Source organism: Microplitis mediator, chromosome 1 (assembly GCF_029852145.1).
Source record: "Microplitis mediator isolate UGA2020A chromosome 1, iyMicMedi2.1, whole genome shotgun sequence".
Lineage (NCBI taxonomy): Eukaryota > Metazoa > Arthropoda > Insecta > Hymenoptera > Braconidae > Microplitis > Microplitis mediator.
The window spans coordinates 4,164,852-4,190,084 of record NC_079969.1 but is presented as its reverse complement, the minus strand read 5'-3'; the positions used below and the strand labels follow the sequence as shown (position 1 = coordinate 4,190,084).

General features: G+C 30.9%; 1 protein-coding gene across 3 annotated transcripts in view; it reads right to left on the bottom strand.

Moving 5' to 3' along the window:
* Positions 1-25,233, bottom strand: part of LOC130668956 (protein trachealess) — an 85,674-nt gene that overhangs the window by 59,002 nt on the left and 1,439 nt on the right. For 2 of the 3 annotated variants that reach the window (XM_057471561.1, XM_057471541.1), the window contains 3 exons: positions 14,854-14,886; positions 4,819-4,866; positions 3,867-3,896 (listed from right to left, as the gene is read on the bottom strand). In XM_057471561.1, the coding sequence (XP_057327544.1) occupies positions 3,867-3,896; positions 4,819-4,866; positions 14,854-14,886 (111 nt within the window). The remainder of the gene's footprint in view (positions 1-3,866; positions 3,897-4,818; positions 4,867-14,853; positions 14,887-25,233) is intronic. The other variant, XM_057471552.1, reaches the window with a different exon arrangement.

Sequence of the window (25,233 nt, the reverse complement as noted above, 5' to 3'; positions counted from 1 at the left end):
CTCCAATGCCGAGGTATAAAATTCCAAACAAATTTTTTTTTTCCCGTTATTTAAATGGGAAATAGAAAATTGCGATGAGCGACCTCTCAATATTAATATTAAAAGCTCATATTTTCACAGGCATCTTATTTTACCTCCCTGCAACTTTTCCATGGGGGATTTTGAGAAAAAAACAATAGTCGATTTTGTTGAATCAGTATAATATATATATAAATATATATCAAGAAGAAAAACATAGAGTAGTAACATAATTGATGGCAAATAATTTTAAATAGTTTTGCACAAAGTTCAATCATTTTATTAATTTGAATATTTTAATTGTTAATTAGATCGAAAAAAGTTTGAATTAATGGACGAATGGTCATGTATTGACCAATAAATATCATCTCTATTGTCTGAGTACGCGATAAATTTCTTAATTTATAAATATTGTCTTAGATAACTACGGATGGAAATTTATTAGTCCTTCAAGTATTAGCCCAAGGATAGGATTAAACGCCTGTTTTCATGCCTGCAGCATTAATTTTCATCCCCTTCGAAATTCGTAATCTTATTGAATCTCATAACTGTTGATTTGAAAAAAAACAAAAACAAATATGAACAACTTGAAAGAAAAAAAAAAATTCAACGAGATCAAGAAGCGACTGGAAGAACAGAGTATAAAAATATAAAACGGTGAAAAGTAGAGGGATCGTATGGTAGTTAAAGAAAGTAGTGTTAGTGTTGGAAATGACTGTAGGCTATGAACCCTCAGTAAACCGCAAATTCAAGATCCGATAAGCTGACTATATTGGAATCTCCTTCTAGATATTGTTCTTTTTTTTTTCATAGCCCATTAACTAGGCCCGTTCTTTTATTACTGTTAAAAAACATTATCCCCAAATTATTGTGACTACTAATGAAATTATTATTCATAAGTATTTACTGAATTCTCTATCATTTATACCAAATGATTTCATCGACTCACAGCTCATTATTAAATGACGTTAAAGAAATAAAAGGTGTGCACACTTGCCTCACATGACTTTGTATATATTGTAACATGTGAAAAAATTCGACGCCGACACGTAATCGGTTATTACTTAAACATTTGAATAGTGACCCGCAGAGCAACGTTCTGCGCCATCCGTGGTTAAAAATTTGGACTATGACCGAGCTATCGATCCAACGCATGGATTGACAAAAGAGAGATTCGGTTCCGATTTCGAAGGTAACAATCGCCCCTGATTAAACAACTGAATTCGATCGAATTAAACAGAATTAAATTTTTAATTCTATTTAATTCAGATAAATTCTGTTAATTCGGCACCTAACTTAAAAATGAATTGTGTCTAATTCGGCAGGAAACCCAGAATTTGTCCAAATTAAAACGAATTTAAATAATTCTATTCGGTTTAATTCTGATTAATTCGAAAATAATTCTCCAATTTCTGGTTCTGAATCCGAATTAAACTGAATTAAAACGAATTTGAAATTTTTAAATCGGTTTTATTCTGTTTAATTCAAATTCAAATTTTCAATTCAGTTGAACTCTGTTTTGCAGAATTCGACAGAATAAAACAGAACTAAAATTTTTAATTCAGTCGTATTCAGTTGTTTAATCAGGGGCATATTACGTTTTGAACAGTTTTTCGATAATCTGATCAACGAACAATTAGGTTGTGTGATAGTAATTACGTTTAAACAATTACCCAAGTGTATTATTATTTTTTTTAATTCGGGTTCATACACTGTAAAAAGAGCGGTGTTAAAAATGGACTCATTTTAACTCCGGCCGGTGTTAGAATAAAATTACACCGGTGTAGGAGGAGTAATCCACCAGTGTTAAAAATACCGGTGTTAAAGCAGGGTAAACTGCGTCCGCTCAGAGAATTAACTTTAGAAAGCTTACAAAACGCAAAAAATATCTTGACACACGCACACACACACACAAACTCACGAGCGCACACACGCTTGCACGCACACACACTCAATCATGCAATCGCACACACTCACACACAAGAGCGCACGCACACACACAAGGGCGCACACACATGAGCTCACACACACGAGCGCACATACATGCACACACATGCACACACAATCACACAAACGCACACATATGTGCACACATTCCCAAATTGAAATATTTTAACACCGGAAAATTCCATTTAACACCGGTGAAGAATATTTACACCGGCGGCAGCGTTATTTTTACACCGCTTTCGGGGGTAAACAACACCGAAAATTTTAACATTTACACCGTTTGGACTTACCCCGGTGATTTTTTACAGTGTAGCTATCTGCAATATATTTGAATCTACTGTTAGATCTTACACATACGATAGCTGTAATAACTATCGCGTATGTTGCATCAATAAACTTAATTTTTCGTCATATTAATTGTTAGCGGACAACAACCAACTTTTGGGTTCTAAAAAATTCATTCTCTAATACACCTGCAAATACTAATGCAACAAAAAGTAGGAATGACTAAACCTTCTAAACATAACGACATTGTGCGATTTTAAATCAATCATAATCGAAATATAGACGTCCATTAACAAAACTCAATTGATATATTTTTTTAAGACATAATAGTCATTCTTTAAAAATATCGAGAGCAAGTTTATTGATAATAATTGGCTATCGATAAAACTATTATTTCTTATCAATTCAAGTATATATATACATATGTATGGTATATATATACATATGTATGGTATATATATTATATTCTAATCACACAAATAATCATTCAGTAATCGTAAAAATGATTATTGTACAAGATTCCACAACGATTATATATACCTACCGCAAAATGATTCTTATATTATTTGCATTTTTAATAGAATTATTATTGAACGAAACGAAACGAATGGAAGAGTATGAAAATATACAGGAGAATATGAGGCAGCCAAAAATAAAAGTTTTAAATTAAAAAAAAATATACCATAAGAGAATCAAGAAAAAAAAGTAAAATAAAAGAATAGATATACCTTAGACGGTTATTCGTTCGGAAGAATCTGGACGTTATTATATTTTCGCGATACGCACTTTCTACTCTTCTTTCGGCACGAAATCATAGAGTAGATACTACGGCTCTCCCGCGCTCAACTCTCCGACAAAAAGTTAATCGACGTGTGGCGCAATAATTAGTTTCGATGCAGCTTAACGAGTAAAAACAAGAATATATTTCTATCCATATGTTTTTTTCGTTGTGTACACTTGACTTATATCAGTATTAAAATTTTTGTTTTCACCTTTTAGTTCAATAGGAATTTTTTATATATATTAGGGTCCCTTGAAAAAACTATTATTTATGGTTTTTTTTTTCAAGCCTCACAGAGTTAAAAAGTTCATCTTAGCTATAGAAAAATTCTCCCGATAGGCTTAAAATCGTAAAGCCAGATAGAAAATTCTATAATCTAATTATCATTCTTCTATACCCATACAAAAAAAAAAGAATCGGCCCATTACTGGGTCGTGAATGGCTGCCAATTTCAAGCATCGGTTGAATATTGGCTAAATATCGGATGATAACGGTACGCCAAGCATTGGCCAATCGTGACAATCAATCATCGGCCGAAGCTTGGTATCAAGAGCACTCGATCAAACCGTTGGCCAACGAACGGCGGTTAATTGTGCGCCGTTTTTATAAACAAAAAGACGGCTGCCAATGATTTACCATGCACGGGCCAGTATAGTTAGGCATTTATTGGCCAATCATTGCAAACCAGGCATCGGCCGATCTATGAGAAAATTTTGAAGCTCGGCGACTTTGTATGGGTAACTCAGTAGAATCGTTTTTATTTGCTTACTGGTTATATACGATAAACACTTGAAAATGTTCAAGTAGTTCTCTAATTACCAATTTTATGACTTACCTTTCAAAAGCGTAGTGCCTTTCTTCAAATCTGTAACAAAAAAATGTTTACTACTTAAGATATTTTTTAGATTTATGAAACCTTAGAAAAATATGAGTAAGCGATTTTTTTTTCGACATGTCAAGCTGAATCGGGAATATCCTTGCAAATTGATAATAGTTTTGTTTCTGATATTTTTTGGTTGGTATCAGCTCACAAGAAAGGTGCGTGTGCTGCCTCACGCCGATTTCACGCTATAAATATGTTGTTGTTTTACACTCAAATCCCAGCTCACATATTTTTTCTGTTTGCTGACCAGCAAATTTTAGGAAAGACAGTTTGGATTTCCAATAAGAGATGACAGTGAATGGACAAATGAAAAAGAATCGGTTGCCTTTAAAAAATTAGCCAGGTGCTTTGATTCCTAAAGCCATCACCTTTAAATTATCAAGACACTATACGACCTCTATAAGAATAATTAGATTTTTCTGATAAAATCAACAGTTTATTCAAAATCATTTGTTAATTTTTGTTCTTAACTGCGCATGTCAATTATCTATTAGAATAAGAGTCATCATTATATTCGACAGAATAGACGCACTTTGAACATTTAAAGTCACCTCTGACGCTTTAAACTCATCCTTCAATTTACAAACTATTAATAAAATTCAAAAACTAGCCATAAAATTATGCACACGTTGAGTTTTTCAACAGTATTGTTTAAAGCTTCATAACCTTTATTCTGATAGCTTCGCGAAGAAAAGACATCAAAGATTATCGTTAGAAAATTTTGTTTCCTACAAGACTATGTTCTTAGGTCCTTGAAAAAAATCTTTTTGAACGCTTAAATTTTTTCAAAAACAATCGAAATGATTTTTGCCACAAATCTACTGAATGAAGTTTCAACTGTTTTTTAAGGAATAAAACATTCAAACTTTTCCGCTGGTCAGATTCAATATAAATTAAAACTCACCGAATGTTGGCTGACGTCACTGTGCCCAGGTTGTCCAAGGGTTGTTTCCTAGAATAAAACCACGAATGTAATTCGTTATTACTCGCTTGTAACTGCATTATTGCGGGATACGGATTGTATGTGTTGTAAAAGTTGGTGGTTGTTTCCCACATTTTATTATAACTTTTCACATTCACATTCATTTTATCTAGTCATATTGATAACTTTTCATTTGGAAGCACTTTTAATCGCTTGATAGACAGTCTAACTTAAAATAATTAAAATACTACATGGAATTTTTTCGATATTTTATCTTATTGTGCCGACCCAAGCGACCCTCACTGCTGCATATACGAAAACTGAGTGTCGAGTATTGTCGCGTGCTGGCCTCGTGGTATTTTAACCCTAGTGATCATTTCCCCACTTCTTAGAAACTCAGGGGTTGATCTTGAACTGCGCGCGTTCTTGTCTCTCCTTTTTCCTCTTTTAGATTCGTCCCTTCCAGCAAAAGTATATTCGCGTCATGGAACGTGCCACAGGGAATACTTCATCTTCATTTGCCTAGTAGAATGAGGTAAACAAGGGACACTAACTTCTTACTATAAAAAAAAAAGAAACCCCATGGTGACAATAAAAGCCTTGGTGTCCTGTGTCACGCGACCACTCAGATCTTACGTAATTATTTATATATTTCTTGATTTCTTAGCAGAAAATTTTTTCAAATAATAATAATATAGAGTCGGTTCACTAGAAAATTTACACTATGAGTAATAATTAAAAGAGATATTTCAAGTCTTATAAACTTTGTAGCTGCTGCAGACTCAGTAGCTAATGATCATTGAAAATTCTTTCATATAATGGACCTCTATTGCAGCCTACGAAAGTTCTATTTTCGGACGCTTTGTAGCAGAAGTAAAGTGGTTCATTTTGACGGATTATAGGATAGCCGCAGTTTCTCGCACTTGCATTAAAAGTGCGTCTTAAAATCCCTTCTTATTCTTCATTCTTATGCTGAAATACAATAGTATATTCAAGCTGTCTTTGTACTTTAACTTATTGCTGGCAGATGGAGCCACGTGTCATCAGAAACTAACGCCACTGAACAATATTCGGGCTACTCAAAATACTTATGTATAATTCGTAGTTTCTCGCGAATCGAACTGTCTCAGAGAATTAAAAAAAAATAGTCTGTGACACGGCTATAGTGTAGAAGAAGAAGCAACTTCTAATAAAAAGGGACATTATTTATTTCAGCATAGAGTACATTTTATATGAGTACTTGTGTAAATTGCAGCACTCACCTGCGGCGTTGAATTCTATGAGCGAATTCTATAGTCAAGTATAAGTCTTATCTATACAGCTATGAGAATCTATCTTTTTTTTTTATACAGGTATCATTCGTAGATAATAACTTTTTTTCTGTGTAAAACAACAAATTTTTTCTTTGTCTATGACAGAAGTATTTTCAACAAAAATAAATTCGTTTTTCTAAATTTTCGAAAGTGGGATATCATGTCTCTCTTAAAAATACTTGAACACATTACAGAAAATATACTTGCGTTAATTATTAAGTACTTTTGGAGATCGGTTTTGTAAAAATCAGCATTAATTTTTTTTTGCACCCCTTTTCGCACGGCCTTTTTTTCCACCCCCTCTACTTCAAAGACGCATAACTCAATGAAAAAAAATTTTTTTTTTTAAATTAATTTTGTGTACTCTTCAAATATAAATAAAAAAATTGATAGTAAAAATATCAAATTCTTTTTTTTTTATCAATTTCCAAAAAAACGCTCGAAATTCGGGCCTCTAGACTAGAATACCCCCTTAAACGAAATTTTCTGATTCTACTGTAAGATATATAGGCAGTTATTTAACTTTTAATACTAAGTGATTTCGATCGTGGAAAACGTTTAATTACTCACAATTATTATATAAATAAGTCACTCATGTATTATCTTATATACTCATCTTTATTTAAGATAAATAAAACTTTGATGGAAGCAACTTACTTATTTCTCTTTATGTTTACCAGTACACGACAGCATTCTATAGTCACTTCTTCGTTAACTTGTTTTTTTGGATACCTATAAAACTTAATAAATCAACAAGTCTGTAGACTCTATACATGGAATGACAATGACAAAAATAAAATTCAATGGTACTCGAAGGCCAAGACATTTGGATTAATAGTCAATCCGTACTAATTGCAAGTTGCCTGATCAAGGTAAAGGAATGAAAGATGGCAATGAGGAACCAACAAAAAATTATCAAAGAAGAACGAGTGATTAGCTTCTTCAGCGTAAGTTCTCCCTCTCGGCTTTTTTATTTTTATCAATGTTTCATCAAAGTTCCAGTAAAGATTAATCCAGTTCTCGAGCTTGGAAGAGCATTCTACATTTTTTTTATTCTTACATACGCATCGTTCTTTTCAACATTTTCAACAATCAATAGATTATCAGTCGCTTAAACTTTTTCATCGGCTATAAAAATTAAGATAAATATCACTCGTCCTAAATAATTTAAATACTATTAGAACTAAAAAAAAAATGAACTATTACAGTTCGTTTTGATCCTGAGTTGAAATTTAGCTTCACTTTAAGTACTCACTATATTTGAATAGACCTATTTTAGTACTTGATATTCATAAGTGGACCTAAGTAAGTATTTTTCATACACAAAAAATAATAATTTTCGACTGATTGTAAATATTTTATGAATTTTCAACTTCTTACTTAATGTTTCAGATACTCATGCATTTTTTCTCAACATTAGAGAGTAATAAATGAATTTACTAAGTACTTATTGCACTATACGCACTTATTAAGCCCTAAGGATTCATTGAGAAAAAAAGAGTTAAATAAAAATCTTGCAGAGTCTACACCATCGCCACTTTAGTCGAGTACAGTCACCTTTCTTGAGAAAAATTTTTGCGACGAACCGTGAGCACAGTTGCTGTTGGTTCAAACATCTCCGTTCACTTGCCGCAACACAACAAGAGACTTAAACTGACATTTGCTTACTCTTGAGTTGAGTACTTTTCATACTTTGCTAGAATCACAGGTCTTGATTCAAAATTAATTATTCTTAAAGTAGGAATTTTTTAATCTTCAGATGATTTATTTTATTTTTAGGCGGGAAATTTACTTTCTCTCAGTTTAATAAAATATTTTTTAATTCAAAAAATATAATTAAAAATATGAGTGTGAACGTAGCAGACATCAGACAAATTTAAAATTATAAATGAATAGAGTAAATAATTAAAAAAATAAAATTTTTAAAAAATGCACTTATTAAAAATTTTTTAAATGCGCATTTTTTAGAAATTTTATTTGAATAATTATGAGTGTAAATGTAGCAGACATAAGACAATTTTCGAATCACATAAAAAAATTTAACAATTAAATTGATATGATAAAAAAATGCATGTACTGATTTTAGAATTTTCTACAAGCCCATTTTTTAATTTTTTTTGTTTAAAAAATTTTATTTTATTATTTTTAAATTTTTAAAATTGTCTGATGTCCGCCAACTTTACTGTCATGAATAATTATTTACTCTACTTATTAATAATTTGAAATTTGTCTGACGTCTGCTACATTCACACTCATTCAAAATATTTTTTTTTTTTAAATTGATTTGTTAAAATAAAATCTAAAAATTGTTAGTTTGTTTACTAACTTCAGGGTCATGTCCATTAGTGCTAATCATCATTTTTTTTTTTTATATGTTTCAAATTTTAAAAAAATATTTATTTTCATCACTTTAATTATCAAATCCGCTACTCATTGACACATCAATTTGTACGAGTGTGAATGTAGCAGACGTCAGACAAATTTAAAATTGTAGATAAATTGGGTAAATAATTAAAAACAAAAGTTTATAAAAAATGCACTTATTCGTTTTTCAATTTTTTAAATACGCATTTTTTTTTAAATTTTATTTTATTAAATATTTACTCGATTTATTAATAATTCAAAATTTGTCTAATGTCTGCTACATTCGCACTCATCAATTTATTTACGATCCTATAAATAATAAAACACAAAATAACTAAACGAATAAACAAACCGTGACTTTATACTGATACAGACACTCATCATCATTTTTTTACTTTTTAAATTCACTTCACTCACGCACTAAAAATATTTCATTTACTTTACTATTATCACGCACACACTTTTACTTAATAATTTAATTTAAATACACTTGTGATTTTAATTCTAAGGAGTTTTGAAAATTAAATTCAATCAACCTGAGTCCGTAACACTGAGTTCCAACTAAAATTCATTTCCCCCTGAATTAAAAGTTATCCAGAAGACATTAGGATCCGTTCAAAATTTTTGACATCGAAGGCACGTTCTCATTCAAATTTTCAATAAAAATAACAACTCTCTAGCCAACTTCATATTATTGCCCATTGTTGCTAAATCATCGCCATTTTTTTTTTATTACATTTCCAATTTTAAAAAAATTTTTATTCTGATCACTTTAATTATCAAATTCACTAATTATTGGTCCATCAATTTATTTACGAGTGCAAATGCAACTGACATCAGACAAATTTAAAATTATTAATAAATAAAGTAAATAATTAAAAAAATAAAATTAAAAAAAAATGCGCATTTAAAAAATTTAAAAATTAATAAGCGCATTTTTTATAAATATTATTTTTTTAATTATCTACTCTATTAATTCATAATTTTAAATTTGTCTGTCTGCTACATTCACGCTCGTATTTATTTACGATAAAAAAAAAAATAAATAAATCGAATAAACAAACCTTGACTGTATACTGATAGACACTCACTATCATTTTTAAAAATTTTTTCACTTTACACATTCATTTACTTCACTCGCGCACTAAAAATAATTAACTCACTCAAAAATTATCGTATTCACATTTTTACTCAATAATTTAATTTATTTCACTTACAAAGAATTTAAAAAAAATAAACAATAACCAAACTCACGATATTGACTCTACACCGAACACCGAATCTAGTTCTCATCAAAATTTACCTCCCCCTAATTTAAAATTAACCCTAAGACACTGATAGATTTTAAATTTTTTAAATTTCATTGGCTCACAAACCATTCGTCGATTATGATCCTGAAGTCAGCAGACATCTAATAACTTTTGAATTTTTTAGAAATATTTTTTTTTTTCGTTATTTATCTGTTAAAAAAATTTTTTTTTAATTTCAAATGTCTGCTAACTTTACTATCATAATTTTGAAATATTTAAACCAATGGGAGACGGCGAAAATAATGAAGCTCTAGCTAACTTCATATTGATGTTCATTAGTGCTTCATCATTGCCATTGTTCACATCTCCGGTAATTTTTATTGATTTACTATTAAATAAATAATTAAAAAAGGCCATTCGGCAGCCGAAATGGAAGGTAGATTTATAAAAAGGCACATACAGACATATCTTGTGATACATGTTAGTGTATATAGACATGATATGATATTAGGCTCGTTTTCTTAGAGTGAGGGTAAAAAAAGACAACGACTATTTTCGATAGAGAACTTCAGATAGTTGATTCGACAAAACATTTTATAGGTAACCTAACAAATAACCTTCACAGAGAAAAAACTATAGAAAATTTTATTAGTATGAGATCATAATTGTAATTGCTATTACGATGGCAAGATCAGATATAATTTTAAAACTACAGGTACGATTGAAACATCATAAATATTAAAAGAAATACTTTTAAAATATAAAATAGCTGTGAAATTTGCAGTTTATTTTGTTCAGAATAAAGTACAACTGACAAAATTGTATTATAATGAAAAATACATAAGTTATGTGGAATGAAAACCTTATTTTCAACTTTTATTGATTTCATGAAAATTTCAAGGCTATCAAATTATTGGAAGAAATACTCGAAACATAAAGGTTACGGTCATAAATTAAAGCTTATTAGTCAAGCTTTAGAATACTTTTTACAGAAATTATCTATGAGTTTCAGTTTTAAAGTTATATAAACTTTAAAAGTGAATAAAAACTGATTTTTTCGAAAAATCGTGAAAATTTTAAACAGCCATAACTTCAAAACTATTTGAACGATTCAGCCCATCTTTGAACTTGATCAAGATAATCGCCTATAGAATAAGTGTGAAAAATTTCATTAAGATCCGATAAGAACTGTAGGTGCTATCGTAATGACAAGACCAGTGATAATCATAGGGAGTAGAGGTATATTTGATCCATCATAAGTAATAAAAGAAATACTTTTAAAATATAAAATAGCAGTGAAATTTACAGGTTATTTTGTGCACAATAAAATACAACTGACGAAACCGGATTATAATGGGAAATTCATAAGTTATATGGAATGAAACCCATATTTTCAACATTTTTTGATTCCATTAAAATTTTCAAGGCCATCAAATTATAGGATGAAATGGTCGAAATATGAAGTCTAAGGTCATAAATTAAAGCTTATTAGACAAGCTTTCAGATACTTTTTACGGAAATTGTCTATGAATATTAGTTTTAAAATTATATGAACTTGAATGTGGAAAAAAATTGATTTTGTCAAAAAATCATGGAAATTTCAAAAAGCCATAACTTCTAAACTAATCAACCGATTTTGCCCATCTTCGAACTTAACCGTGATAATCGCCCATAGAATAAGTGTGAAAAATTTCATTAAGATCTGATAAGAATTGTAGGCGTAATCGTGTCCTCAAAACTGCGTTATATCCCATATATATATATATATATATATATATATATATATACATACATATATAAATTTTTTAACGGATGGTATTTTCGAACCCTACTCAACTAATTATGATAGGTTGTGACAAAATTCCTTGAAAAATCGACCATGAGGACAAATACAATAGTTAGATTTTAGAAAAATCTACCTAATTAATTAAATGAGTATATTAATTTATAAATTGACATTAATTTTAAATTAAAGACAGACATAATTCATTATTTAATTATAGTGAAGTTATAATACAGTGTTTGAAACGAAGTGCGGGGCAACGACAATGAATCGGTCATTGTAAAAAAAAAAAATTACCGGAATAAAAAAACGTAGAAGTGACTAAATAAATGTGTTGTAAGATTTAGTCAGTGTTTAGTGCAGTGAGTAAAAGTAAAAAATATTCTATTTTATTTTTAACGACTAAATGAAGTCAAAAGTCGATCGATAATTTCTTGGAAAAATGGCAGGCTAGGGGTCTTGGAATTTCTTTGTCTAAATACTATCATATTTCTATTTTAATATTACATTTAAATGTTTTAGCCTGAGCTCAATTTGTTATTTGTTATTTTAAAGGTCTATTTAAATATTTAATTTTTTTTTTCCAATTAAAAATTATATTTTTTTTTTTGATTTAAATTTTATCATGTCGTTATAGAATATTCCGCCATTTTTTCACTAGGAATCTTAAGTTTCGATTCGAGATAAAAAATCAAGTGTCATAATATTTATATTTGTGTAATCGATAATCGAAATCGCGGAATTTGATTTAATTTTTTTTAGTCAGTAGAGAAGCAGTTGATCAATAAATGAGTAAGTGAGTGAAGTTTTATTTTAATAGTGAACGAAATTTTATTTTAATAGTGAGTGAAGTTTTATTTCAATAGTGAACGAAATTTTATTTTAATGGTGAGTGAAATTTTATTTTAATAGTGAGTTTTATTTTAATCGTGAGTTCAGTTTTATTTTAGTAGTGAGTTTTATTTAAATAGTGAAAATAAATATGTAAAGTGAAGAGCAAATATTTAGTGCCTTTTTGTCTTCGATTCCTTGACAAAATCACTGATTTTCTCCTATCATCAAAGACATCGTGACAAAAAAACCAGCGAATGGTGAGTCAATTTCAATAAAATTTAAATTTATTTCAAAATTGATATGAATTATCCGACATATATATTTTGATTCTATTGGTACCAGTGCCATTTGATTCTATTGGTACATAAACAATTAATTATTGCATAAGAAAGTATAAAATATATTGAACTAAGAAAATTTTTGTTTTCATATAAAATTGCGAAAAATATTTTTGTGGCGAGAAAAATTTTTTGTTTTACCAAAAAGTAATTCTGAGGCTTTTCAAATTCAATACCTTCAATTCACACGTTGAATATTCTGTATTTTAATATCTTTTTTTTTTTATACTAGCTTATAGTTTAGTCAAGTTATTTTAGTCAAAATATACAGTATACTTCTTTTCATTATTTAAATTTTTTTCAAATTGTCATTCAACTATAGATTTAAAAGTCCGCAAGTACTTAAAAAAAAAAAAAGAAAAAACATCAGTCAAAACATTCTGAAGATAATTATTTTCGTATCTTGTTGGGTGCGTATGCATTACTGCATGTCTGATGAGTATGCATTAAACTATTTATACGCTACAATTTATCACGACACGCTCGACGATGCAAAAAAAACCAAAAGTGAAATTTGTAAGAAATATGACTACTGATAAAAATTTACTCTTAAAAAAAAAAAATATAAAACAGGGACTAGAATTTTGGAATTTAAAAGTATGGGCAGAAAAAAATTAGCTATGCCTGTAGTCGAGAATATAATAGCATATATATAATATTACAGCATAAGTTTTTATCAATGAAATTTTATAGTTTCATACAATTTTATAAAAAAAAATTATCAAGGGATAAAATAGTCAAATATTTTATTGATTAAAATTTTTGAATAAAAAGAAATTTAAAATTATAGACCGGAAAATTAGATACCCTTTGGTCAGTATTTAAAAAAATGACCTTAATATTTTCAATAGTACTCAGTAAATATTTTTTTTGGACGGACAGTGTCAAGAAATAAATTAAAAAATGATAAATAAATAACACATACTCGAAGTTAGTCAGTAGTGATAAAAGGAGACTGATTTATGAAGCGTTATGAAGAGCCATAAACAGCATCAGCGCAATAGTGGGTGGTAGAAGATGCGAACAAGCCTAGTTAGGCCGTATCATGTCGGAAGTCGAACTTGTTATCAAAGTTGACTTTCCTTTAGGGGAGTTCCTGTGCTTAGTAAGTATAGTCCCTACGAACTTTCACTTGGGAGCTAATGTGAAGAGAAGAAAAGAAATGAAGTGAAAATTATTTTTAAATGACACAATATGTCAAAACTGTATTGGACATCATGAAAACTATTGTCACTCAAATTTTGCTGCTTATAAAAATCAAATAATCTGAATTATCATCAGATAGTCACTATTATACACATTGACGGAAAAAATGGAGTTCATATTTCAATTCTAATTGTAATGATGAGAAATACAGCCCCTTACTATCATACCCTTCTGCTCAATTTAGTCATAGATTTTATTAGTAGGATTTGACCCTCCCCAAGTGTCCGGCTCGAATCTGCCCACTGTGTAAAACTATTCGTGTATATATGCTATGTATGTATTTATTCGGTGGTTTGGCTCAACTCCGTGAGATGGCAGTGCACAACTCGCGCCTCTCACAGTGAGTCCCTATGTTTGTTTCAATATATAACATTTCCAATATGTACTTTCCAACAAGGCGTCTTAGGTAGAGTATATGGCAGACACACCTAACTGAGAAGTCTCAGCTGTCGTGTACTCAGACGAAACACCTCTCACTTCACAAATTCATTTTTTCATTTCTCTTCTTCGAAATTATTACTCACAACATTTTACATATTTGGTGTTTGCTAACTTAAGCAGTGATTGTTTCAATCTAATCCTATAGTGTTGTCACCAAATGTGTATATAAATTTTCATTTTTATAATCAATCAAATCAATTCAGGTTGTACACTTATTTTATATTATTATGTATTAATTTATAAAATAATTATATGTACCAGTACAAACACACACACGCACACACATGTATATATTCAGATTTATTCTTGAAAATTAATAAGCAGTGATTCAAGAACTTCGTGAAATTATATTTTATACATGGAATGAGTTTAAAAGTACTTGCTATAGAAATTAATAATCAATGAAGAAACAGCAAGACTGCACTATAAATTATCGAAAGTACTCATTGCCAGAATTTCTCAATTTAAATTAATGTATCGCTATTTACCTGTCAGTCCAGCAGAGAGCTTCATCTCGATACCTATAAAGAAAAAGAAAAAAAAATCATTTTTGCTTTTAAACTGGAACAGACTTTATAGTGAAATAATATAAATCGCTAAAAAAGTATCCAATGCGAAATTAGGAACGTTAGAGAATTACATATGATACTTTTGGGGAAATAAATATGTTAAAACTCTTAAGATAAAGAAATATTTTAAGTTGTTCAGACATTAATAGTTGTGATGTATGCATCAGGCTTTTTTGAAAAGCGTAAGGTCGGAAACAAAATAATAATTTGATCTTTATAGATTATCAAGTTCACAAAGAAAAAACATTTGAAATTTTTCCGTTTCTTTTTTCACGCATTATTCAAAAAATTTTTTTTGCAACACCCTAATACGTATATATATAACAAGGGAAAGTATAAAGAAGAAACGGAAGTCTTTTGATCAGGATTTCGCCGGAATCAAAATCCGTGTCGCGACTTACAGGAAAAAGCTTTTCTATAAAAGCTTTACCTACTGCATAAGATCACTGTCGTAAATTGTGCGCTACGGCTAATCTTGCGCTTGAATAAGTGCTTTTATGCTATTTCGACCCCCTTCAATTTATCATTTGTGTTATTTCGCTATTTTTTTCTTTTTTATTTCGAAAAAATTAATCTCAATCAGTACTTGGAATAAAAAGTAAAATTCTGTATCGAAGTCAATATTTTTTGGATAATTGAGTGATGGTAAATTTACCAAGTATGTGGATCAATTCTATAGTGTTCTTGTTAACCATAATTTATCTTCTGGTACTAAGTTCTCATTCTCATAATAATGAACTACGTGACAAAATGCACAACCGAAAGCTATTTTCATTAACTATTTGAAGATCTGTCACCAGAACATGATTTAAAGCTAAATATTACGATAAAGATCTCATTTTTAAGTGTTATGGATCTTTCTGAAAAGGGGGAGATGTACAAGTCGAGACTGAGGGTGTTATAGAAAACGTGTGGATACGACCAGAGTGGAGTTTATTACCACAAAGATACCAAAACGGCTGCACGAGGGTTGTCCAACATTGATTTAATGCAAAAGTAATTGGTTTGTTCGGACATCTTTATATGAGACTATTGCGACCTATTAGTTATCTTTTTTGTTAATTTGCTGAGTTTGAATCTTTCGTATATCAGAAAAAGTATACGATTCACTTCAAGCTAAAAATACTTCATCATGTATTGGTTTTTTCGAGTTCTCTAAGACCCTCAACACTTATACTGACCACTATTCCAGAAGTCCACTGAGTACGCAATGAGAGAAATCTCCACAAAACTGGTCCGAACTGTCCATCAGATTGGAAGACGGGAGAAAGGAAGACAAGGCATTTATGGTAGATATGAAAACTGCCCTTCTCTTAGAAATTCATTTAGTTAAATATACATGCACTCAGTCTATGGAAGCTTCGCGAATCAGTATTGCCAATGAAAACGACTCCTTGGAAACTAAAATTGCTGATACAAAATTGCACACAGTAGAAAAGCTGGAAAGACCTGACTCTGACGTGCTTCCAAACACCTGCAGCTGACCAATTCGCACGCTCGAATGAAGTACATACTCTTTTATCGAAATCACGTGAACCTCAATCTAGCCTAATTTTTTTCTTACTAAACTTTCACTTCTTTTTATCGATTCTTTTAGTCGATGCATCGACGCACTTACATGTATTACGTCGATTTTCCTACATATTTTTTCTTTGTTAAGTTCACCTCAGCTTTACTACCCTTCTTCTTTCTCCAGTTTGTTGTTCCGTGATTGGAAATCCCCTAACATCAAATTCCGCCTGTTACTGTACGGATTGTGTTATAGCTACAAATATATAACGTGTTCGGACATTTCGTGCACCCGGCGTTATTCCAAAGTTTGACTTTACACTAGATGATATCTGTGGGAGACTTTTGGTATGTAGGGTAAAACATAAGAGGATAATCGTACCACATGTTATATTTTGCAAACATGTAAATGAACATTTGTACAAGTTTTTAGTAGTTTTGTTATATTTATGCTTATCCTTACATAAACCTATGGTATATTATTATACTTTTTTAAAAACGATCGAACTCCTTCGAAATTTCTGATTAATTTATTCAATTCATCCAGCATCCAAAGCCGATAGTGCCATACTGGCACAACTTTGTCTATTAGCGAAGTGCTGATCTCTTTTTTTTTGTAGTACGTAATAGTAGTGATCCTATTTCTAAAATCAATCTCAGAATTCCCATATCGAAATCCTTATTCCTGTTGTATGACTACTAAGTCGTTTTTATTTTTCTCTGGAAGCTTCTCAATCATTAACTTCGACCACTTGCTTAACTCTGAGAGGTACGTAACCTCTGTAAGCACAAATTGGATCCACTCCGAACATCTTAAGAACGATATCTTTGGCTGATTCTTGCTCAGCTTGGACCTGGAGTTTTTTCTTTTGACTGCGAAGACGGACTTTCACCTGACGCAGTCTTGAAGGTCACTCTCGGTATCATTGTTTTTCTCATGCTCTGCAAAATTTGAAGAGAGGAAGAGAAATTAAAATAAGCTCTTATTGTGCAATTTGTGATATTTATGATTTTATTGAACTTAATCACAATTAATTTCCATAAGCTCGTATGAACCTGGTAATGCCATGTGGGCTTTATCCTTCAACTTTCGTGCAAATAGATGAGTATCCTGATACGAAGCGTATTTACTATTTATTTAATTAGCCCTATCTGCATTATTAGTAAATGCGCCCGAATAATAAGTGGACAATAATTCATTGAAATCTGATATGAATTTTAGGCCTTATCATGATGACAAGATTCGTTTTATTCGGAATGAGTCATATGCGCTTTCGATGCACAATCCGAAGGTGCGGACTCAATGTACGTTAAAGACAAAGATGAGACATTGTGTTTTGTGGATAAAGATTATCTACTTGAACACTACACTATAGTCAACTTATGTCTGGTTGTCTAGATTACAAAGCTATCAAGTGAAGTCTCATTAGTCATTAAGCGATAGCGCGTGATTGCCTTTGTGCGATTGAAAATTTTATGAAAATTGTAAATCAATACCCATTGAACACATCCTTTAATTGACATCATATGTAAGTCATGTGTTCACTGGGTATTAATGCCGACAATCAGCTAACAGATTCTGGAACATGATGTTATATTGAATCCTTCTACTATTTGTTCCCGGAATGTGTCAGCTCTAATGATAATAATATATAGTGACAATTAAGAAGGCTGTTTAATAATCGCATTAAAACTGTATCGTTATGAGATCATTATGTTACGCTAGTGAAAAATCTGTAGTGTCATTATTTATCGTAGGTCAGTTAGTAATCAGCCAGTCAGAGTTCACTTTGCAAGTTTGATTTAAAAAAATAACCATCTATCTGTTAAATCAATACTTTCAATAGGTGTGAAATACTTTCATACATGAATTTTTTGAAATTCTTTTTTACTAACATCAATCGAATAAAATCAAACCCTTGACTCAACCCGAGGGTTCGATATTTGACACATACTTTCAGCGTCTTCATACTGATGCTTATAGTTTACAGATATGTCTATATGATTAAGACTCAAGAACTAAAGAAAACTGAAAAAGTGAAGTATAAGATAATGAAGCCTACAAATCAAGGGATTAAAATTTGAAATAAGTAAAATGAAGATGGCGGCAATCGTTTGAAATGATTTAGGACGGGTTGACATTTATTTGAAATATGTATCAAGTCAAGATTATATTTATGTATGCGGTAAAGGCACTTACAGTATTTTCCTTTGATATGTCGTTCCCCTCATCTTAAAAGTTATATAAAAAAAAAAAAAGTGCCAGTGTAGATACTTCGTTGTGGATAAGATTTGAATAAAAGTATCCGTAGCCAATAGACTGAGCAGGGGAATTTTTCTCGCTCTCCTCACAACTGCGTGCAGCCTTATTAAATATGCATAGATTCGCACCCCTGTAACACCTACAACCTCCTTCTTTTTTTCCGAGCCGTAATGCAAAGCTCCCAATGAATGATTACGCGAAACATATGTTTTGCGAATTGGGCTTCATTTCCCTTTTAGACAACGTATATTTTTTCTTTGCTTCAGGCGCAGAATGATGATATTTACTTGTAAACATGCAAACACACACGCACAGACACATTCAGCTTTTGAATATGAAATCTCAATAAAACATAATTTTTAATATTTGAAATATAAAGAAGTTTTTTAAATGAAATTGTCTTTGAAATAAAATTATCATTTTCTAAAGTAGTGAAATTAATTAATCCATTATTACGGCCAATAAATTAACGTATTAGCATATTTTCCTTTTGATAAATGTGAAGAAATAATAGTACAAATAATTTGAAGTGATCAAACAACAATAATACTATCAATTTAAATCAGTCATACAGACAAAAATACAATAAATAATGAGAGATGTAAAGTTCAACGATCCACCGTTACAAATTTCGTTAATTAAAATCTAGATTTAGTAGAAAATCATACAACTTGTTCTTAAAGATCTCAATACTGCCTGATTGAATCAGATCTAAGGGTAACTCTTGCCAAAGTCATTATGGCATTTTAAAATTTACATTGTTCTTTTTAATAGCTAGTCTTTCAGAACGTCTTGTATCATTATCATCAATGAATAGCTTGTAATAGTGTGCATTTTTTCTTTGAGAACATTTTTTGGATAAACTTTCCCGTCAAATTACTTGTGAACATAATAAACAAGATTTTCGTGATCCCCGGTCCGAAATGTTTAATAAACTGTTGTAAAAACCCTTGGCCTCAACATTTCAAAGATTCGAATAGAAGATAAATTTTGTTTTTCGAAAATTTAAATGTGTAGTAGGGAGCTAAAATTACTGCATGCTCGTTTAAATTAAACGCTAATATATTATAAAAATTAAGGAACAGTAAAATAATCCTTCCTATTTTATAACCGTATCCCAAAAGGTTTCTTAAAGTGTAACTTAGCATACTTTATTTGATTTTTTTCCCTTGTATTTAATAATAGTCCCAGGTAATAGCGTTGGAGAGTTACAATAAAAAGTAGCACGTACAAATTTTTATGCCTTCTGTAGTGTACTCGATTTTTTTCCTTTCCTGTTGTTTCCCCTCTTTAGCATCTTTTTTTTCGCACCCTTAGCTCGACTCTACAACTGCTCGCATTAACAAATTTACATTTTTTAAATGAAGAGGGTAGCCACGTGTACTTACGGGGTGATAACTCGCAAGTCATTTATTCCATGAAGAAATGAAACTCTCGACTTAGTTCACACTCTTTCATCTTAATAAAGAATCAAAACATTCAAAACTGTAGACTCTTTAAAATGAATTTTTCCCTCGGTAGCAATATTTTGACGACACAGTCTTACGAACAATTAATATCCGTTCAGAGGGTACTTCACAACATTCCGACGAAACATCATTTTTTATACATTTGTAATAAAACTTTTGCAGAATTGCTAATACAATAAATGTGAGATTATAATTCATCCAAATATTCGATCATACTTTGAGTTATTTGTCGGAAAATTAGTTACGAACCAATAACTTTTCTAATACAATAGAATTTCAAACCTGTAATTTCGTGAAGACACTTATCTACTAATGAACTATCAATTATATGGTTCAATTTTTTTTTATCGAAATCTATGCACCCTTGTACAAAGAATCCGTAGGATACTATAATAAAAAGCGATAACATTTATATGCCTTTTTTATGCGTCGTACATTAAATCCATCATTTCGATTTTTACTTAAGATAGGGATAGCATCTAACTTATTGTTTTGGATATTAAACGTTTTCTACCTCAGCAAAACAATACTCACAAAATCGCTATGAATAATATCTTATAAATTTTTTACCTCCATGCAATTCGATGATAAATATATGATGAAAAAAATAACCGTGGTTTCAAATCTTTGTTTTGGGAGTCACCAATATCGAAATAAATACTTCAATTTATCAAATTAAACGTCAATATAAGCGTTATGAAATTTGACGAATTGAATATAGCACTCGTGCATAGACGTGCACGCTTCGTAATTCAAGAAATCGACGGTCGAATCTCGTTCCGTCTTCTTTGTCCGTGTCGGCAATGGCGCTGCCGTCGACTCGGATCCTTGGATCGATTGGATACACCGTCGACAGTCAAGTCTCAGGCTCGTATTGCTGCAGCAGTACTGACTTTTCGATATTGATATTAGAAGCGATGATCCACACGTTACCAAATAAGACTTTTGGTCAGTTTGTACAGTAACCGCCTATATAACCTCCAACTTGTCTTCCAGGCCCTAAATTATAAAGCGACCAAAATTCTTTTTGTGCCTCATTGTCAATAAATTTAGGACTATGCAATTATTTAATTTTGACATTTCATTATACTGTGGTCTCGGTTAACCCTTCTTGTCGCTGCAACAGCTATTTAAGTTCTTGCTTTCCCAGGATATTATAAACGACGTTATTAAAAAAAATTACTTCCGTTCATAGCTTCTTTCAATTTTTGTCCTTTAGTGTTTACGGTTAATGAAATTATTTTTGAATTAATTCTGTTTTTCCCATAATATTCTCTAAAGTTGGTCATCTCTCTGTATTTTTGAATTCATATATAGTCGAATTCCATTAACTTTGAACTTCCCCTCAATCTTGGCTCCTACTACAAGTGGTGCTGTCTTCCACCCGCTACATATTCTTGTGTCTGTGTATATTTATATATCATTATTCATGTAGATGTAAGAGCGCATGCGTGTAGTTTACTCTTCAAAAAGAAGGGGCATTCGATAAGTGAATTTCCAGGAACTTTCCGCTTCTTCATCGACTAGTTGTCAGACTTAGTGGAATCCGACTGTACCATCACATGCACGTAAGTCCGTTTGCAACCCAGCCAACTTCAATTAAAATATATAAATTACAATCGGAATTTATCTTTAATTAGAAACATCTCATAAGTGGAGATATTAATTGCTTTACATTTAACTCGCGAGCCAAAAAGAGCTTTCCAAGTATTTTGGCCAGGAGTTAGTTGAAGAATCACAACCATTTCTTTTTCCACTATTTTTTTTCTGCTAAACTTTTTTCTTTATATTCTCCATCACCATTATATTATCATCATCATCGTCATCATCATTAAATTTTACGTAATCTTCTCCCTTGCTTTTTCCTTTCTTTCTTCTTGTTTTTCTCTCCACTTATCTTTTTGGTTTTTTTAGTCAAGTCGAGATGGCTCACGATCGAACCTTTTCTCAAGACTTAAAGCCGCGCTCTGGGCCCGGTAGTTGGACAACTGACTTTTTTCTTGACTATCAGTGAGTGGATCGCACCGCGATTCGGGACTGCAATCAGAATTGATTATAGCCTGCCGAACGTTCGCCGAGGCAACTTTAAGTATAATACAACTTGCCTCCACCTTCATAGTAGCAACTTTCTATGTGATTTTTCATTTTATATTTGATCACTGATTCTTCCCAAATAATTAATATATCTTTTTAAACAGCCTACGTATTTCGCTAAGTTCTTCGATTACAATGCCTTTCATAATTTGGTAAAGTACTTCTTATATTTGTTATGGTAAACAAAAGTATTATTACAAAAAAGTACAAACTTTTCATATTTCCGAAGGTTGTTATTATTTTTGACTTCAAAAAATTCCACTAAAAGGTATGAATACACCGAAGAAAAAAATTTCTTGGCATAAGAAATATTTTGCATCATCAACTGTAGACTAAAGTTTTCTAAGAACTAGAAAAAATTTCTTTTCTGCCCTAAGAAAACTTTTCAGCCAAATTTCTCTAGCGGATTCATAGAATTTATATATTTATATGAAAATGATTGGAGTTTTCTTGAATAAAACGATTGAATACAGCCTCGTGCTATTCAACCTGACATGTAAAAAAAAGTAAGCGTTGGCTGTACGCTGGATTCAGCGAACTAAACCGAACAGTTTTTTGAATTTATCGGCGTCGTTGGAATTACGGCTTCTTGTCAATGACCGTCGCGGTTATGAGAACTAAACTGTCTTACATCCTATAGTATTGGGTCTTTCAGTGAATGGGTGTAGAATCTCGTAGTGAACTAATTCTGCCAGATGCCTACAATATTACTGAGAAAGGTAAACGCCCTGTTGAAAAATTTGATCTGATTATAGTCTAATAGATTGAATTTGGGCTAATTGGTCTGTTTTGAAATTGCTATCCAAATTTTAAGCTGTTTTTCATCTAAGGACGATCAGAACAGACCAATAAAAATGATAGGCCATAAGAGTTTGATTTTGCTCTGGATAAAAACAAAAGCAGGAACAATATTTTGAGAAAAAGTCGGATTTTCATCTAGAGGCGAACAAAACAAAACTAGATGAAACCGAGAGATTTTTCATATTTTTTACTAATCGTAATTTAGATGAACTGTCACAATGCGAAGAGTGAAGTACCGATGGACATTCAATTCTGTACCAATTTTATTTGAACCATTATATTTTTTATGGTTTCAAAAATGGACAAATTTTAACTGATTTATGTATCGGCTCTAAATCCAAAAAGTCTGAGAGTTTATCTTCGGATGAACGTGAAATCAAATCTCATATTCAAAACTGTGTTCGTTTTCAATAATTCCGAAGTGTCGGCGAATTTACCCGAAAATGAAACGTTTTTATTCTGATGAACTCTAAATTATTTTGTGCTGAATAAAAATATATTAAAATATATATAGAGTAAAAATGCACTAAAAATCGATCCGTTTTTTCCGTGTACACGTGACATTAAATTCCATAAATGTATATATGCATTACACAGAGAACTTTTGAGCTAACGGTATTTTTGAAGGTTCCCATACAAAATAGAACATAATGATAACATTTTTAAAAAGTTAAACAATGAGATAAAGTACAAGTTTTGATATTTATGGAGTCTACTGATCTTTTTTATCACCAAGTTCAATCGAGAAAAATTTTTAAATAGCAATAGCAAGAACTAAATTGAAGGAGTTGCTGAAGTTGGTCAGAACGATGGAAGAATGTATTCCGTGTCTCTTAGCTCGAATCAATCGCGCGTCCAACTGATGCACTCTGAAGACCTTGATCTGCCGCCGTCATACATATATATATATATATATATATATATATATATATATATATATATATATATATATATTCTCTTTCATCTTTCTCTCTTTCGGTCGCTTTTTACGTTCCTTTACGTCCGCACGTTCGGCCCCATTAGTAGTCGGCTGGACCATCATTCAATACTGCTCTCGATGTACCGCTCCGAGTTCGAGACTCTTCTGTCCTTATACCGGGTGTACTTAATGAATCTGGGCTTATCACTATCAAATCTTACATAACGATACGAAATCTGTCAGAAAATAAATCATCAGCGCTCCTTAAACTATTTGAATAATTCTATCTCCAGTATTCTCATTTACTAAGCACTGGTAATTAAACTTTAAAGTATATTATAATGTGTCACATAAAATGATCGTAACTTCAATTGAAGCGGGAATTTCTGAGCAGTTATTCTGAGTATTATACAGAAAAAAATGATTTCTTGGTGCAAGAATTATTTTTCATTATAAAATGAAAACAATAAATTTCTTGACTCAAGAAATTTTTTCTGGAAGCATGAAATTTTTTTTTCTTGAAGCAAGAAAATTTTTTCTTGAAACAAGAAAATTTTGGTTTTCAATAATTTTTAGTCTTGTTGTGTTCGCCTCTATATCAAAGCCCGAAATTTTTCTCAAAATATTTATTTTCTTGAAGCAAGAAAATTATTTTCTTGAAACAAGAAAATTTTTGTTTTCAATAATTTTTAGTCTTGTTGTGTTCGCCTCTATATCAAAACTTGAAATTTTTCTCAAAATATTTATTTTCTTGAAACAAGAAAATTTTGGTTTTCAATAATTTTTAGTCTTGTTGTGTTCGCCTCTATATCAAAGCCCGAAATTTTTCTCAAAATATTTATTTTCTTGAAACAAGAAAATTTTTGTTTTCAATAATTTTTAGCCTCGTTGTGTTCGCCTCTATATCAAAGCCCGAAATTTTTCTCAAAATATTTATTTTCTTAAAGCAAGAAAATTTTTTTCTTGAAACAAGAAAATTTTCGTTTTCAATTATTTTTAGTCTCGTTTTGTTCGCCTCTATATCAAAACCCGAAATTTTTTCAAAATATTTTTCCTCTTGTTTTTATCCAGACCAAAATCAGACTTTTACAGCCTATTATTTTTATTAGTCTGTTTTCGATCGTGTTTAGATCACAGCTCAAAACTTCAAAGACAGACCAATTAGTCCAATACAATCTTAGACCAAGATTAGACCAAATTTCGACCCGAGTCATCATTTTGCGACAATAGATTTAGCTTACATT